At 41.3% G+C, this 13,532-nt stretch overlaps 2 protein-coding genes across 2 annotated transcripts in view; both read left to right on the top strand.

Moving 5' to 3' along the window:
• The window catches only part of LOC136429568 (uncharacterized), a 53,408-nt gene extending 51,017 nt beyond the window's left edge, over nt 1–2,391 (top strand). The window contains exons 57-60 of the mRNA XM_066419401.1: nt 25–217; nt 442–577; nt 766–970; nt 1,168–2,391. Of these exons, the coding sequence (XP_066275498.1) occupies nt 25–217; nt 442–577; nt 766–970; nt 1,168–1,442 (809 nt within the window). The 3' untranslated portion in view covers nt 1,443–2,391. The remainder of the gene's footprint in view (nt 1–24; nt 218–441; nt 578–765; nt 971–1,167) is intronic.
• A 3,714-nt stretch (nt 2,392–6,105) lies between these two features.
• LOC136431488 (5-hydroxytryptamine receptor 1D-like) overlaps nt 6,106–13,532 on the top strand; it is a 39,296-nt gene continuing 31,869 nt past the window's right edge. The window contains exon 1 of the mRNA XM_066422879.1: nt 6,106–6,463. Coding sequence (XP_066278976.1) covers nt 6,188–6,463 — 276 coding nt within the window. The 5' untranslated portion in view covers nt 6,106–6,187. The remainder of the gene's footprint in view (nt 6,464–13,532) is intronic.

Raw genomic sequence — 13,532 nt, 5'->3', positions numbered from 1 at the left:
CTGAATAATCTCCTTCATAACGAGGTTTGAGTCCAGGATCAGGAGAGGTCCACCAGTTTACCCAGCAGCCATCACTTTACAGCGCAGCCTTTGACCTTTCCGGTCACCTGACCAACGGCGATACTGTCTACTCCACTGTTCGCTGTCATAACTACGCAGGGATGACGTCTCATGTGACGTCAGACGGCGTCACTATTGTCACTCAGCCACCAAACAGGTAGGTTGATCAGAAATTATGTTTTTTTGCAAAATTGAAAACACGGTTAGCTGGGTATGTTTTGGAGCAAAAAGTAAGCGTTACGACAGTGATTTTTTTTCATTGAACTATTTATCAAACAGCAAAACTTGAGTAAATCTTAAACCGGTGAGTAAACAAAAATTGCTGAGGAAAAAGATTTTGTTCAGCCATTAAAAGTTGACTTGTTTGTTCCCTTTGTACAGTGACCACGCTATTGTAGAGACCATGACTGAGCCCCAATCCTACTACCTAACCCGCGCATCCCATCAGTCCAGTACTGACGCCATCCACATGTCATGGGAAGGCTTCTTTGATGATACCGGCATCCGGAATTATCAGGTAACGAAAGACCTGTCTAGTTTCCGATGAGTAGCTTCATTCCAAACTTTCGACCATTCACTTGATGGGATCTTTATTTACAAGCAATGTTTTTACCATGGCCATTGACCAAGCAAAATAAGCTCAACCATCTGTCACGCTTTATTCCGTAAATGTTCTAAAACTATGTATCTTTCTTTACCTTACAGTGCCGTGTGACTGGTCCTGGTTTGACTGACTTCCCTTGGATCGATGTTGGTCTGACCGGACAGACTCACGCAACCCTCTCAGGGCTCCAGCTGCACGGCTACAACAGGTATGACGTACACGTCAGAGCTGTCAATCATGGGGGCATGGTCAGTGATGACGTCACCTCAGACATATATGTGGAGATGGAGCGACCGCTAGTGATGGGTAAGTTCTGTCATGGTTTTATGACGTAATAAGTTTGCGGGTAATTTTAAAATACACCATACAAATCCGACATGCAATCTTAGAAGTGGTATCATGTATGCGTAATACTCGTGGAGTTGAAGAGAATCTAACTAATAGATTAATATAATCAGGATATGAATGACATAACTGCATCATACGTTCGATCTTGTCCACAGGAAACAGGTTCCAGAGCTGGTGGCCCCAGCAGGGAGTGATGGTGTTCGACTGGACAGACGTTTTTCTCAGTAACTCCTCACTCATGTACGAGGTTTCCATAGGAACCAAGGCAGCCGGAACTGACGTCATGCAATGGAGAGAAACAGAGAATACGGAGATGCGCCTGGACGATGTAGACAGCAACAAAGAGCATCATGTCGTCATCACTGCTGTCAATCAAGCCGGGTTGTACACGACTGTGAGCTTTATGCTGTCCTATCCGGGCAGTGGGTAAAATAAATTTTACAATCACGTTAAAGTTAATTGCACCAAAATTGTAACTGGTAATTTTAACTGGCCAATTGTACGACACAGCATTGTGCAAGACTGATGGCTAGTTACAATAATCTTGTAACATCTACGCTTAGATTCTAAGCTATACAACGTTGATAGAGGACACAATGGTAAGACATGCAGCTGCATTTGTGGATTCTCTCAAGTCGTTATTCCACGGTTTCCTTTTTTCCATGGGTGTATATACAAGTATGTATTAGCCTAAATAGACAGAAATATGTCGGGACATGATATAAGTACGCCTCTCTAAGTGTCCCGGGTGATGTTACAATAGTCTCACACTTGATTATCTGAATTGATTTCATTCTTTCGGTATAAGCTGGACAAGTCATAGAAAGATGGCACTCATCTTCAGCACTTGTATTTGCATGTAGGACACAATATCTGACTGGCAGGTGTATCATTGTGTCAACCCTTTCCACTCTCTAGACAGTTTGCACAGATTTTTGCTGTTATAGGTATAAATGATTTGTTGTGGACGGACAAGGGATATAGTACAAAATTATACCTTTAGGTCAGTCGCTATCGTAGAGTGGAACTCTTTATCGTCAAGTACTGTAGAGGCATCATCATTAGATAGCTTTAAACAACGTACGCAGTTAGATATGCAAAAGTTAGATGTGACAGGTGTAATATAACCAGCTGATATCGTGCCGCGTGCCTGTGAAGCTGGCGTGTTAGCCGAAGGGAGGTTATACCGGCCAATACATAGATACAGATGCAGTGGTACAGAAAGGTTAACTAATTGATATTTGGAAAGTAAGAGCGAAACATTTTTTGTAGCCAAGGAAGCAGGCTTTATTAATACATGTGCTATTTTGATGTTTATATTTGTAATTAGCTGCAGAAACATGTGGGGTTATAACTACGTTTATAGAAATTTTAAAAATATTTAGGCTTTTTTTCAAATCAAATTTTTATTCAGCTCTTTATTTCACTTAACTAAAATTCCCCAATTCTATGTTTCGAATAGCCCAGAAGAAACAATGGTCAATATCGTATGTAAACAGATTAGATTTTTTTAAAACTGAGCTACTTCTATTATACGTGATTTGAGACCAGACAACATGGCTAACATCTGCACAAGTGATGTAATAATCTGATCTGAAAAACAATCATTCCAATTATCTCAACTATTCTTCATTGACAGTAGATAATTTTCGCTGTATTAAAGATTGTTGAGCGATGCTTTTAAGCAATGACATAAGTGTGCTATAGCAAAGACCTTTCATGATCACATGAGTAAGAGTAATTCATTACTTGAGTGTCTTGCTTTCAAAAAGAAGGACCAATCATGCAGTGACGAAATACATGTATATGCAATCAGGCCGTTCATGCACGCAAGCGAGCGCTCAAATGAAACTTACATAATACGTTTTGAGCTGTAGCTTTTCGTTTCGTTTTGGTTACTTTCCGATAAAATAAGGATTTAACACTTACCGGTAGCTTTGTTAGTTTTTCTGTTAAATTCTAAAAGGATTCATGTTTAATGTAGTCTAATATAGCTGTCTTTTACTTTTTGCTGGTGACTATGACCTTTTTTTTCTTAAGACAGCCCCACTTTCTGTCAGCCGTTTCCTTGGTCTGTCAGAAAGCGTCGCAATGGAAACAAGTGCTCCACGACCTCATATCTCCATGAACAATTCTATTCATGCAAGTGACTTACACATTTGCATAATATATGCTTGGTCATTAACACCTTTATCTAACTTACACATGTTGCAATACTGACAGTCCTAAAATTTTCCAATTAGATTAATTATGGTGTTTTTTGCATTTATTATGCAAATTAGACATTCATTTGCATAATTGGTATCTGTTGATGCTCCACTTTCCATAAACTACATGTGTTACATGTATTTGAGTCTGATAATGGAAAACGCTGCAAATATAGATTTTCCTCATTAGCTATGCAAATTAAGTCACAATTTGCATGATTTGCACTTCATTATGTATATCTCTGTCAAAGCTACCTGCATACTAAGTAGCATATTGACTGTCCTATAATTTTCCAATTAGATGAGATATGGTGTTTTGCATTAATTATGCAAATTATGAATTTGTTTGCATAATTGGTATCTGTTGATGATCCACTTTCCATAAACTACATACGTTACATGTATTTGAGTCTGATAATGGAAAACACTGCAAATATAGATTTACCTCATTAGCCATGCGAATTAAGTCCCAATTAGCATAATTTGCACTTGATTGTGTATATCTCTATCTAAGCTACCTGCATACTAAATATCATGGAAATCCGTTGTTCCTTTGTTCCGTTATTCTCCTTAGAAGATTTTCACAAAACGCCCCTGCAGTTCCAGAGGAAGCTGCTAGGGGACCCAAACCTTCACCACTTCTTTATTACATCACAAGCTATCTGCCAACCAAAAATCAAGACCACAGTACTTCCAGGTCAAAAGATACAAGAAGTTCTGCTGCAGTACCAAGGTCAAATACCAGGGGGCCCAAAATCGACCTTAAACTTCTGCTTCACAGCACCTGCCCACATACCAATATCATTGCGCGCGGCCCGACGTACGTCTTGCATGCGACCTGACTTACAAAATCATTACGAAAAAACAACACCGCTTACATCAACAATACTCCGTCTACTTATTGGGAAATATCTTCGCCATATCTGTATTCAGTTTCCTTTTCATAGACGGTACCAATCACATGTTAGAGCGTTACAAAGCTGTGCGTTGAATCGCTGTCCGTCACCGTCGTGGCTCAAAAAAATGGCGGGAAAACAACGTTGCCAGACGGCAGCGATTTTACGTTGTTTTCTTTGGTCGGTTTTCTTCTCAACAAACACTTAAAGACCCAATTTTTTGTGTTTTATGAAGTTATATTTCTCATGTGTATGAAAGTTGTATATCTGCTTGGCACAGGTCGTATATTTAGGTGTCGGGTCGTCTAGCTACGCAGTGACCCTCTACTCAGCGTTGCCATCATTATTGTCAAAATACCATTCTCGACAAAACAAGAAATGAATATGTACACATATGTTTTGAATGCAAATGAAAATTATGTGCATGGACTTGGTTTATTTATCTTCCTTATGAGCATAGTCAGTGGACACAAACACGGCGTACTTATGCATAACAAGATCACTAAAAAATCCGTCCTAAGTTAGGGCGCGTCCTAAGGTAGGGCAACCCCCGTTATACGAGAGAAAGGAGGCGTTGGGTATAATCGTTTTAACGGACTGTATCAAAGGCTGTAATGTCTTTAGTATAAAAAAACAACGAGGAAATACTATTATCGTAACCTTATTACATGGTGTTGCGAATCAAATCATATTCAGGGGATAAGGCAATGTATAGTAACACAATTAGTAAAACTGTCTAAATCGCCTGATGTATGGGTTAACGTATTATTTGCCAAATCTGAGAATTCGGCCAGATACACAAAGACCGCCCCATTAAAATGGTGTTATCGAAACCTTCTTAGGGGTGCTTAGACTACCTGGATATATATTTAATCATTTAAGTGAGACTTTTATATTTTTCACTTTAGATTTAAAAAAAAGAAGAAGATTACGTTGGATTTAGCGTGGCCACACTGACATGATTATGCTGATGTCATCCTTGACCCCCCTCCACCCCTTCAAATAAGAATTGCACCCATTGTTCGTAAAGAAGCAAAAAAATGAGCGAATGGACAAAGCTGTTAATTGCAACAAAGACATTTGGGAAAATATTTTATTTGTTCATTCATTGGTTCGGCATGTAAATGCCAGGGTTGCCCAACTAACCGGAGGCTATTACTAATTGAGGCGAACCCATGTGAGGCCGACTGTAGGTTTTTGGACCATCTCACACCGGGGCATGCCCCTACTCTTTTTGGAAAGGTGTGGTGGGTTCTTTTACGTGCGCGAGGTGTGCCTCTCCCCAAACAAGGGACCTCCATTTAACGTCCTATCAGAGGGACGTCCCTAACCCTAGATGAGCTAGCTAGGTACTCATTTACACCTGAGTGAAGTGAGGAAAGTCGTGTTAAGGGCACAACGTCGGGGCGCATGTTCAGACATGTCTGGGGCAGCCCGGGATCGAACTGGGGTCCCCTTGTTTGACAGTGCAATGTTGTATCCATTACGCTACACGACGCCACTAATTTAGGAAAATACTAATACTGATGCCATACAATACCTCTTTTTCTGTCGTAAAATTTACTGATTTTGTCCTAAATGTCTTCCAAGAAAACGTGATGCAGTGCCCAGTGGATGTCATCCATATAATCAAATCAGTATGGCCTAAATCAAAATTATGACTCAAGGAGGAACGGTCAGTTACGCTACAAATTCGATCAGCATATAGCGCAAACGTTGACCGCTTTTCATTGGCTCAGAGGCATAACACGTGTGAGAGAGCAACCTACGCACGTGTGAATGAGAGAGCACCTACTTACAAATTCAATCAGCATAGCGCAACGTTTCCCGCTTCTCATTGGCTGAGAGGCAACACGTATGAGAGAGCCACCTGCGCAAGCTAGGCAAGGGCAATAAACAACACGGCGTCCCCATGGAGACCAACCTCTTAATAAAACTGCCACGCGCTCGAGTCTCGGCGGCTCTTCGCTCGTAGGCCGTTGCCATGTGCTGAGAGGCTCTCAGAGTGGTGGAGCTAACGGTTCACAAGCCCATAGGTAACGGTACGGAAATTTAAAGAAAAAGCGTTGGAAATGGCCGAAGATCTACACATGAACTGGACCACGAAGATGTCCGAGAATGACGAAGAAGTGTCTGACGACGTCGTACGACCGACTCTGTACAACGTCACCCTGCAGAGTAATCGTACGGACGGAGGGCAGGGCAGGTCCGTGGCTGAAGTCACGGGCGTGTCGATGGTGCTCTGCACGATGATGGTCGTGACCATAGTGGGAAACACCTTGGTCTGTTTGTCCGTCATACTGGCAAGAAAGCTACGAAGACCAGCAAACTACCTCATCGTGTCCCAGGTATGTTTGTCTTCTTACTACCCCCTCTTCTTTTTTGTATTCATTGGTGTACAGTTTTGTGCTGTAACAGCGGTGTACTAGTGATCCCAGTTATAAATCAGTCATCTGTGGACGTGCCGAATTGCTGGCCTTGGGTCTAAAACAACAACATAGCAAACCTTGACAAAGTCAGGAATCAGTCTTTAAAACAACATGAAGACAATGCTCTACATCATCTTTATTTCTTATCTATTTGGTGGTGTACAGTGCTATTTTTATGTTGTTACAGCGGTGCTATAGTGATCCCAGTTGTAATACTTTTACTTGTAGACGTGCCGTATTGCTACCCCCCAGGTAAGAAAAAAAAATGTCAACAAAGCAATCTTTGACAAAGTCGGGAACCATTCATTGTAACATCATGAACACATTATCCCCCGGGCATTTTTTGTAACTTTATCTCTGCGACGGTTTGAATTGCGGTAATATATTTTTCCTGCAATGAAAACGAAGTAAGTGTTTGAAAGGGGAACCGACTGTTTGCTTCTGTATCGTTTAGACATCAATCGAGTTCTTTTTTGTTACCGCTTTAAAAATGCTACCGTTGTTGGAAGCACTACTAGTATTTGTCACCTACAACTATGCAGAGGGTTTACAAGTGTTTCGGGTATATAAAAAGGGGTAGTTTACTGTGTATGCAATAAATTTGGTATCCACACTCACCCAAAAAGTCAAGGACACTTGAACAAACAATCTCTACCTAATTCGACTCTAGGGAAAATTGCACAATATAGTTAGGCTTTCTTGTTTTATTAAATATTCTGGAAGCGTCGCGAAGACAAAACGTTCCTGATTTTGTTACAAAGCTACGCCAAAACATATTGACATCAATGTTTGGTATTTCATCAGATTAAGGAGTCTGAAATGAAGATAACTTTATCAAATTATGATCCCTTGGTACGTTTTGAATAGCTTTCAAAGGCGTTCGACAAAGTCGATCAGAAACGTATGCATCAAAAATAAGATCGCTCATTAGGTGTACGTATGCGCTAGACAAAGAATGACATATGAAGACATTGAATATGACGTTTTCTAAAGCATTCGAGCACTTCTAAATCCCTTCTCAATTTACTTTCCGAAACACAATGGTTCAATTATTAACATTGTCTAATTACATTGTGGGGTTGTAAAGATTGCGCCTTATTGACCCTATACACTTTCTCATGGCTCCCGTTATGTCTAAAGGCGACTCGACGACAAAACAAAAGTTGAATGATTTGTGACATAATAAAAAAGATCTATTTAGAAATACCACGAAACTTCAAAGTGCAACGTTGTTGGTAGAGAGTAAAGTTAGTCCCATAGCCTTTTTGCGGCTGTAGCGGCAGTAGGTTGTTATCAAATCTGTCAAGGCGGAATAAGGCGCCTTCTTTTACCTCCCCAGCCGAAGTCAGGTACCCATTTTTACCTAGTGCCTATCCCAAGGTCACAACATTGGTGGCATGTCATGATATTCGAACCCATGACCTCTGGATTCTCTGCAAAACACCCTAACCGTTACCGCAACACCACGCCGACGTCGTTGGAAAGTTACCAAAATTGAGACAGACGAATTGGTCGAAGGCAGTTCGTTTCCAGTTTTGGTTGAGCTCGCACGTTTGGGAATTGGATGCGGCAACGTTTGTGGATATATATGTATAAGAAAGATGTATTTTTGATAGCTTGTTGTCGCAGCGTTGACAGAGAACGAAGAGAAAGAAACCACGCGTGTAATGATTTAGCAGAAAGAAACAGGGAAACACTCAAAGTTATTTCCTCGATCACTGTGCGCAAAATTGCTTCCTTCGGAGATATTTAAAGATTTATGTGATGAACTCACTGCTTATACATCAACTTTGAATGGGGATGGAACACGCTTTGTGGGTGTACATGTGTATTTGTGTGTGTGTGTGTGTTTGTGTGTGTGTGTGTGTGTGTGTGTGTGTGTGTGTGTGTGTGTGTGTGTGTGTGTGTGTGTGTGTGTGTGTGTGTGCATTCCCGGTAATCGAGTGAAGGTGTGAGTAAGTGTATGCGAGCGAGCGTTTTTAATCAAAAAGGCTGTGTCTGACGTGGGTGACGACAATATGAAAATTATCCACATTGAGACATTTTCTGCAGTTGGAGGGGTGAATTAAAACTACATAAACACATCCACAGGGTACCAATGATTTTGTCGTAAACCTACTCCTTGCAAGCTGTGAGCGAAGTTTCCCAATTCTTCCAAGAAAAACGTGAAAGAACAAAAATAAAGAATCTACCGTTTAGAAAACCTTGTTCTGTAAATTCAGTCACGGGTAAAACCCTCATGACCACTCAGATTTCACAAAGCCGGCGTCACAATAATCTCCAAGCAGATCCACACGAGGCGCGAAAATCGTATATGCTAGCCAGAGAAGGTCCAGTCAGCCAGATAAGCTCCAGCCAGCCCCGTATCCCAGTCAGCCAGAGAAGCTCCAGCCAGCCCCGTAGGGATGGCTGGAGCTTAATATCTAGCTGACTGGACCTTCCCTGGCTACCATAAACGATTTTCGCGCCCCGTGTGGATCTGCTTGGAGATTAGCGTCACAACTCATGCGAGCGTCGGCCGAATTTGTAGATCGCCCGATGCTCGCCGAATTTCAAATTCGCCCGCACGTCGACCGTACTTTCCAACGAAAATCGCGGGTGACGTCCGTCGAACACTTAAATTTAAAAATCCCCCATGAGATGGTACCATCTCTTTGACATGGACCAAGTCAGAATCGACGAACCTGGTAAAAGGCCAATATTTGGATCAACTTTGATTTGTAAAAATCGCCCGAAGCCCGCGTAATCGACAGGACGTCGGGCTTATTTCGACCGAAAATGCACATTTGAAGCTCGCCAACACGTCGGCCGAGCTGAATTTCTTATTTGTGACGGGGGCTTTAATGACGGCAACTTTTCTGGCCCAACATTTATTTCTCACACACTCGCATCAATTATACAGTGCCCAGAGGATGTCATCCATATATTCAAATCAGTGTGATCTGACTTTATGTACTTGATTAACTGTCTTAGCCAGGCCTCAACCGATGTGAACGCCTCGGCTGCCAGTGGCAGACTGGGGTCTGATAAGTTTACGTCAGCTCAATTTATCGGGCGATTTTATACCACCAGTTTGTTCTTGAATGAATACAGATGGAAGGACCCCATTGCTCTTCCTGCCAATGCTTTCAAAGGTATTCTTTGCAACACAGACCTTTGCTACTAAGGGCTAAGTTCCCAGATGATTTTTCACCACTATCGCCCGGAAATGTCTTTAAGGATCATGTGCACCTTACCTGATAAGTTTCTTTCATATTGAGATATGACGTCTAGATTTGACATTTCAACCCTTGTACACAATAGAACCAGTCGAAAATTATATCCAACCTTTACGCGAAAATATTTGACGCATACATATAGTCTGTTCGGTGACCCCACTGAACTAACTTCCACGACGTTACCGGAGCTTTGAAACTGTCTAGTATCACGTGTAGACACCACGGCTATATACCATAGGCCATATGACCATCTACGGACACGTTAAACTCACATATACTTTAATGTAGCTCCCGACCAAAGGTTTTGCCCATTCTGTCCTAATCGAATTGAAGATGAGTTTCACTTTATTATGGAATGCTCTAAATTTGATGCCCTACGAGTTGAGTTATTCACCTTTCTCAATTCAAGTACTTCAGATTTTAAGACACTCAATGCCACAGATAGATTTGACTATATATTTAGATGCAACAGCTCACACAGTGTTAAAATAGGCAAATATATAAAAGGTTGTTTTGTTATTAGAAAAAATAATGATACTCAAAATTAGAAAACTTGAATCATGTAAAACCTAAGATAGTCATTTTGATGTAGTGAATAGTTTTATTTCATACTCATGTCTTGTTCTATGTTTACTGTTGTTGCCATACTTTGTACCTGCTACAATGGTCGCGCAATAAAGTTCTTCTATCTTGGATGACACCAGGAAACCCGAGACCACCTGACGTCAAGTTCTCTGGATATCTCTAGTTAATTTTTTCAAACTCTACCCCCTCCCCCAATCCAGACTTTTAAAACAACGACTCAATTGAATGATGTTGTACTTTCTTTTCTGTGACCAAAAATAACGAGTGCTGTGTTTAATACATCAGGAAAGAAAGCAAAATATCTAAAACAACGATTCAATCGGGTCACGTGGTCATTTCTGTCCAACAATAGCGAGAGGTACAGCGGAATACCCCGTAAAGAGAAAGAAAGAAAGAAAGGGCAGATAAGAAACAAAGAGCCACAGCAACGACACAAGCGATCGCGAGTGATGAAGTCATTTCTTTCTATGTGACCAAAAATAGTTCAGTCACCTCATAAAGAAAAAGCGAGATCAAAAGAATCATTTAGTTGTGAGATTGGATAAGTCAGCTGCAGCACTTCACATGGGATTTAAAGATTTATGTGATGGACTGTGTATATCATTTTGAGTGGGGGAAGGAACACGTTTTGTGTGTATTTTTGTATGTGTGTGTGTGTGTATGTATTTGTGTGTTTCTCTGTCTCTTTCGCTGTGCATGTGTGTGTGTGTGTTTTCGTGCGTTTTCTCTCTCCCTCTTTCGCTGTGCATATGTGTGTGTGTGTGTGTGTGTGTGTGTGTGTGTGTGTGTGTGTGTGTGTGTGTGTGTGTGTGTGTGTTTGAGTGTGTTTCTCTCTCTCTCGGTGTGCGTTTGTGTGTGTGTGCGTTTGAGTGCGTTTCTCTCTCTCTTTCTCTCTGTCGGTGTGTATGCATGCGTGTGTGTGTGTATGTGTGCATTTGAGTGCGTCTCTCCCTCTCTCTCTCTCGATGTGCATGTGTGTGTGTGTGCATGTGTGTGGGGGTGTATGTGAGTGTGTTTGGGTGCGTTTTTTCTTTCTCTCTCTCTCTCTCTCTCTCTCGGCGTGCATGTAGGTGTGGGTGGGTGTGACTTTGTGTGTGTGCGTAAGTACAGACGAGAGAGTGTCTTCTGTCTTCATTCAAATTAGTACTGATGGTGAGACCTCTATACTCTAGACTATTATATGCGATACAGACCTTTGGTACTCGGGGCTAAGATCCCAAAAGATTTTCATCGCTTTCCTCCCACTCTCGCCCGGAAATGCCCCTGAGGGTCGTTTACATCTTGCTTGATAAGTTCCGTTCATATTTTGATATGACGTCTAGATATGACATTTTCCCCTTTTACACAATAGAACCAGTCGACGGAAATTGTATCTAACCTTTACGCGAAACTGTTTGACGCATACTTAGTCTTGTCGTTGACACCTACCCCCCCCCTCCCCAGAGCGAACATCCGCGACCTCACCGGACCTTTAAAACTGTGTAGAATGCCTTATCATGTGCAGACACCGCAGTCATTCCTTACATGTAGATACGGCCACGTTGTTTTGTTATCACATATCTTGAAAGAGACGGATAACCCAGAGTCTATTTTAAGTCAATTTCTCTAGATATAGCCTCTGGTTTATCTTTTTAATAAATTCTACCCCCTTCCCAATCCAGAATTCCATGCTTATATTTCTACAGAAGAGTTATAGTGTTTGCGATGTGGGTAAGGTGTTTGCTACTCTCGTCAAGCCTCCCTCTCACTGGATCCGCGGCACGCAAGCGGCGTTGCTGCGTCCTAAACTGGATTTGTGTTACCCTTGACTTTATGATGGGAATATCATTCAAAACGTACAAGTGTGACCAAAAAGACAACAAAACACACAAAGCTTAGAAAGACTCGTTTATTTGTCGATGAAATTCGTTCACTTCTTTGTCAATTGGATCGGCCGCAGCGACGCCGCCATCGAGCCGCGGGTCCAGTGAGAGGGGGGCTTCACCAAGAATGTCTTTCAAACCTGTTTCCACTTCTGTCTCGGTAGTTGTTTATTCTAACATTAGACAGCAACCAAAGCAGTGTAGCAAGCTGAAGCCTTACCTATGCTTGGTGATTATTCAATTAACCCCAGCTTGTATAAAAAAAAGGTCCCTATTAGGCAAAAGACAAGTGATTTTAAGGGCTGTTCCACACTGACTTTGTGTGTCGATCTCTAATTCTCAAACAACTGAAAATGGTGCCCAAAATCACAATCGTCATTAGCTAAAAACACGCCAAGAATCAAACAAATCCATCAAAAAGAACTTAAATTATAGGTGCAAACACACACACAGACACAAACAAAAACAGTGCTCCTTTTGGAGGTCACTCACCTCGTTTCCTGAGGTAATAACAGGTTTACAAGGTTTGTAGAAAAATAACGTAGTGCCAAGTTTTAAAACAAAAATTCAAAGCAACGATTCAAGCGACTGACATTTTTCTATGCGACCAAAAATACCAAGAGTTGAGTTATAACACCTCGAGAAGAGAAATCATTCGGTTAGATCTAAAACTAAGGTCTAAAATTAAAAACAACGATTCAAACATAACAGCGGTTCAATTTCGTCACCAAAAATAGTACAGTCACCTCATTAAGAGCAAGCAAGGACATACAGAATAATCGTTTACTCGTGAGACTGGATAAGTCAGCTGTAGCTTTTCACACGCGGATGGATCTTTTGATCGCCGCAGCAAACATAACTCAGGCTTAACGGGCGAAGGAATAGGGTATTAAAAGTCCATCATGTACTAGAAGCCGTGCAAATGAAGCATAGATAGAGTTTTCCGTGTCTCCTGACAACATAAGCAAAGAGACGTTTTTAGGTAGAAGTATGGTTACCTAAGTAGCAAAACTGCAATTGTGATTCTGTTTCAAAATGTAGTAAAATGTAGTACTAATAGCACGTTGAAACAGTCGGCTATATGTTTACGATTATAAGTTTGTGATACTTTGAAAAATATAGTGCATTAAAAATTCTTGCTGTTAAAGGCAATGACACTAACGAAAGCAAAGGGAGACGCTGTTGTGAATTTGTTACAATCAATCAATCGGTCGATCAATCAAGCAACCAATCGCCCATACCTGAACGTACCATTTATTGGAACCGTCACTATTGCAATAAACATCACGCACAATTTTAAACGTAATCAAATATTAACAAACT

This window comes from Branchiostoma lanceolatum, chromosome 3 (assembly GCF_035083965.1).
Source record: "Branchiostoma lanceolatum isolate klBraLanc5 chromosome 3, klBraLanc5.hap2, whole genome shotgun sequence".
Taxonomy (NCBI): Eukaryota; Metazoa; Chordata; class Leptocardii; order Amphioxiformes; family Branchiostomatidae; genus Branchiostoma; species Branchiostoma lanceolatum.
Note: the sequence above shows the minus strand (reverse complement) of the source record. Positions and strands in the feature narration are given on the sequence as shown.